General features: G+C 40.7%; 1 protein-coding gene across 1 annotated transcript in view; it reads left to right on the top strand.

The window, feature by feature from the left end:
• The window catches only part of LOC109518279 (thyroid hormone receptor beta-like), a gene marked incomplete at its 5' end in the record, with an annotated part of 15,663 nt that overhangs the window by 3,987 nt on the left and 7,325 nt on the right, over positions 1–4,351 (top strand). The window contains 3 exons of the mRNA XM_019874030.1: positions 850–996; positions 2,224–2,482; positions 4,253–4,347. Of these exons, the coding sequence (XP_019729589.1) occupies positions 850–996; positions 2,224–2,482; positions 4,253–4,347 (501 nt within the window). The remainder of the gene's footprint in view (positions 1–849; positions 997–2,223; positions 2,483–4,252; positions 4,348–4,351) is intronic.

Below are 4,351 nucleotides of genomic sequence, written 5' to 3' on the forward strand. Positions count from 1 at the left end.
TTTTAATATATATTTTTTTAATAATATATTCAATTACAAAAAGCGTACCGACAGAGTATAAACACAAATCGCTCGTCAAAAAGAACCAGAAAAACAATACATTAACCAAAAGCGCATGCAAAGGTAAGGAAATAGTCAATCCGAAACAAAAACATGAGCAAGATCAAAGACAAAATAACAAATACTTACAAGGCGAGAAACTGTAGCGACGTCACTCGAGTGAAGCGCGACTCAGCAGTCGATAGTCCGCTGCTCTCTGCTGTGCGTGCATCAGCGCGGACGTGTACGCACGCATGTCTTTTGGTTTCAACCAGTCAGTGCTGACGCAACGGACGTTACACATCAAAGAGCTTTGATCAATGACAACAGCTAAGATAGCCTAGCCACGACAACAGCTCAGCGAGTAGAGTTGAGACGACACGACGCTCGAGGTCGGACGGACACGCTCTCTCCATTAATCTGTATGTCTCTCTTCTTATTCTATAAAAAAATGCATATTTTTCTACAAACAATAGCTGTCTTGTCCACGTCTTTTTTCCTCCCATCGGGGTTCAGCCAATGTGTTTATAAAGAGACCAAAATCTTATTAAGACTCCAGAACAAAAACGACGAGAATGAGAGGTCTAAAAAAAAAAAAAAAAAACACTTGAGGAACTGCAGCAACAATGTCAATAATCTGATGCAGACTTGGCGCTTGGGAACATTGCTTAACCTGATGAACAAATTGGCAGCAGGTGTGCACGCCGGAGGGAAAGCCCTCCTCTGCCACCTGCTGGAGACACACAAGAACAGGATCATGACAAAAATCTGCTGTTTGTGTGCACTAAAATGTCCTTCTGGTCTTTTCAGCCTGCCAATAGTGGTCATTCATCCACGGCAAATATCCTGGAAGGGAATCAAGTGGATTTAGAGGCATTCAGGCAATTTACAAAAATTATCACCCCTGCCATAAAACGAGTGGTGGACTTTGCCAAAAAGCTGCCCATGTTTTGTGAGGTACGTGCCGCTACCGAATCAGTCAAATTTTCTGACTATGAAAATTAATTAGTTTGCTTCTAAGTGTTATCGATGTTTCTTATCTGTACACCGACAACCCTGCTCAACATAAAAATGACACCCGGTTTTCCCACTTAATTCCAAATTTTTAGCAGTGACATTTAAGGATAAAGTTCGTTTTGATTAAAAGTAAAATGAAGCCAACCTTTTTGACTTTCCGGAACTATTTTAATAATGAGTCGTTTACTACATTTGAACTTAAGTTAATGGGCTACTTGTTAATAGTTAAATAAGAAAGTCTTTCTGGATTTCACTTAACATCAATCCATGTTTCGAGAAAATCTCAAGTAAAGGCAGTCTTTTTTTTTCCTTGAAATATTCAACGATTCATTTTGTGATGGCAAAAGTCCACATTTATAATTGTAAATATCGCGATTTAATTTGGGCTATTTGGTGGCCAAGGCTATCACAGGGAGTCTGCCAAACAAAAACTTGGAGTCACATTCTCAACAATCAGCATCCATTTTTATAATGAACACAATTTGTACGCGCGCGCACACACACACACACACACACACACACACACACACACACACACACAAACAGTGTACGTTTCATGAAAATTTGCTTCCCAAGCACATATTTTGAAAGCTAATTTTCCCCTAGATGTGTATTGTTTAATTTTGTGTTTCATCAATTGAAATGCTTTTTATTCTCTTCAATCAATTTCTTTCTTATTTTAAATGCTTTAAGAAAAGCACCAGTTATTGATAGACTGATATCAAATACATACGGCACATCGTGATTCACCCAGCTCTATTCAGCACATAATTTTTTAAAATGTGTTTATTTAATCTTTATATTGACCGGTTAATTTGACTTTTTCATTGTTATGTTGACCTCTTATAAAAGTTCAGAAAAAGTTTTAATATAAAATTAAATTCATTGAAATATTAAATTAAAATAAATTTGACGAGTAAAAAAAAAAAAAAAAAAAAACCTGATAATTCAATACTGTCTTTAGAATTTGACCGAGATTTGACAATGACTAGTGAAGTGACAGAACGCTAAGATTTGACAATGACTAGTGAAGTTACAGAACGCTGACCAAATGTATTTAAAGCAAAAAGAAAATATTTGTTTTCGGGTGTGTGCACTTCTGCAACTTTTTTTAAACAAATAAGTCATCAATGATGACAAGATCATTTTCTCTCTTCTTGTTCACAGTTGCCATGTGAAGACCAGATCATTTTGCTGAAAGGCTGTTGTATGGAAGTCATGTCGTTGCGTGCTGCTGTTCGCTATGATCCAGAGAGTGAGACTCTCACACTTAATGGAGACATGGCCGTCACACGAGGTCAACTGAAGAATGGAGGCCTGGGTGTAGTGTCGGACGCCATTTTTGACCTTGGTGTCTCACTCTCCTCCTTTAACTTGGACGACTCTGAGGTGGCTCTTTTACAAGCAGTTATTCTGCTTTCAGCGGGTAAGCGACCGATGTCTGAAAACTTGCAGAGCATAACTCGCCTAAGAATCCCCCAAATACAAATGTGATTAGTCATTTTGCATTCGACATTTCCGAAACAAAATGAAATGTACAATAAAACATTATTCTGCTCTGGTTTCCATAGAACAACGTTTGCCTCTCTTGAGCAAGTTTCATTAGTTCATGCAACGTGGCCATGTAAAATGGCACTGCAGTAGCCCGAAACACGATCGCTCTCTGGTTCCACACTTCCCCCAGTTGTGAATAAGACTACAAGATACAGTGGTACCTCTACTTATGAACGTCTCTTCATACGAAATTTTCAAATTATGAAATGCCTCATCAGGAAAATATTGCCTGTTACAAAAGAAATTTTAAGATACGAAAGTATGGGCCAATACTCACAGCTCCGAGTTTCCTGAACGCAACATACTTATAGCTGCTCTGCCATTGGCTATTACCGACCATCATCCTGGCATCCCATTGGCAAAGAGGGACTTTGACCGTATGTGTCTGTGTGTGTGTAGATAGATAAATACTGTACATAGATCTGTGTTGATGCAGCGTCCTCGTCATTCGCCACTCTGGCCAGGGGGCGTTCCGATCGTTTTATGTAAATGTGAATCACCCAGAAAAAGTGTTCACCAGTGCGGCGGTCACTCACTATGTTGATGTTTGCCTTGGACATTTTCGAAGGATTGTAAAAAGCCAAATAAAGCAAACGTCTTTGGATATCAGTTCTTTCCAAAACGCAAGGCAAAAACCACTTCTGAGAGAGAACTCAAGTGGGCGAAAAACGATGAGGACGCAGTTAAAAGTTAAATGACCATCATTTTTACTGTTTATTCTATTATTTGTTTTTTACGTTACGCACAACTCTCATTTATCGTGCAATAATCTAATGGAGGGGGGCTTGGAACGGATTAGGGCATTTACATGGAAAACGTGTCTCTACTTACAACATTTTCTAATGAAGAAATCTCTTCCAGAACATACTCATTTCGTCAGTAGAGGTACCACGAGGAGGAATTCAAGTAGAATTCCTCCACTTGGGGCACATCTCATTCTTGACCTGAGATGGCACTCTGCATTTTTCTGACTGATAATCGATATAATTTCCATCCATCCATCCATTTCCCGATCCGCTTATCCTCACAAGGTTCGCGGGGGGTGCTAGAGCCCATCCCAGCTGTCTTCGAGCAGTAGGCGGGGGGACACCCTGAACCGGTTTCCAGCCAATCGCAGGCACACACAGACGAACAAACATCCGCGCTCACATTCACACCTACAGACAATTTTGAGTGTTCAATCAGCCTGCCATGCATGTTTTTGGAATGTGGGAGGAAAACCGAGTACCCGGAGAAAACCCACACAGACATGGGGAGAGCATGCAAACTCCACACAGGAAGGCCGGAGCTGGAAATGAACCCAGTATCTCTGTGAGGTTGACGCACTAACCAACTAACCACTGGCCCACCCCGATATAATTTGATCATAGGAAAACCGAGTACCCGGAGAAAACCCACACAGACATGGGGAGAGCATGCAAACTCCACACAGGAAGGCCGGAGCTGGAAATGAACCCAGTATCTCTGTGAGGTTGACGCACTAACCAACTAACCACTGGCCCACCCCGATATAATTTGATCATCATATTTTTCAAATCAAAAGAAAAGCACAAACTGGCATGTACTACAAATAAACTTTCCATTGTTCCCTGTTTGACAGTAAAACTCTACAAACTGTTCAATCCCTGGTTTCTCTCCTCAGATCGCCCAGGCCTGAGTTGCGTGGAGCGGATCGAACGCTGCCAAGAGGAGTTTCTGCTGGCTTTTGAACATTACATCAACTACCGCAAACATAAAGTAC

This window comes from Hippocampus comes, unplaced genomic scaffold (assembly GCF_001891065.2).
Source record: "Hippocampus comes isolate QL1 unplaced genomic scaffold, H_comes_QL1_v1.1 scaffold531, whole genome shotgun sequence".
In the NCBI taxonomy this organism is placed as follows: Eukaryota; Metazoa; Chordata; class Actinopteri; order Syngnathiformes; family Syngnathidae; genus Hippocampus; species Hippocampus comes.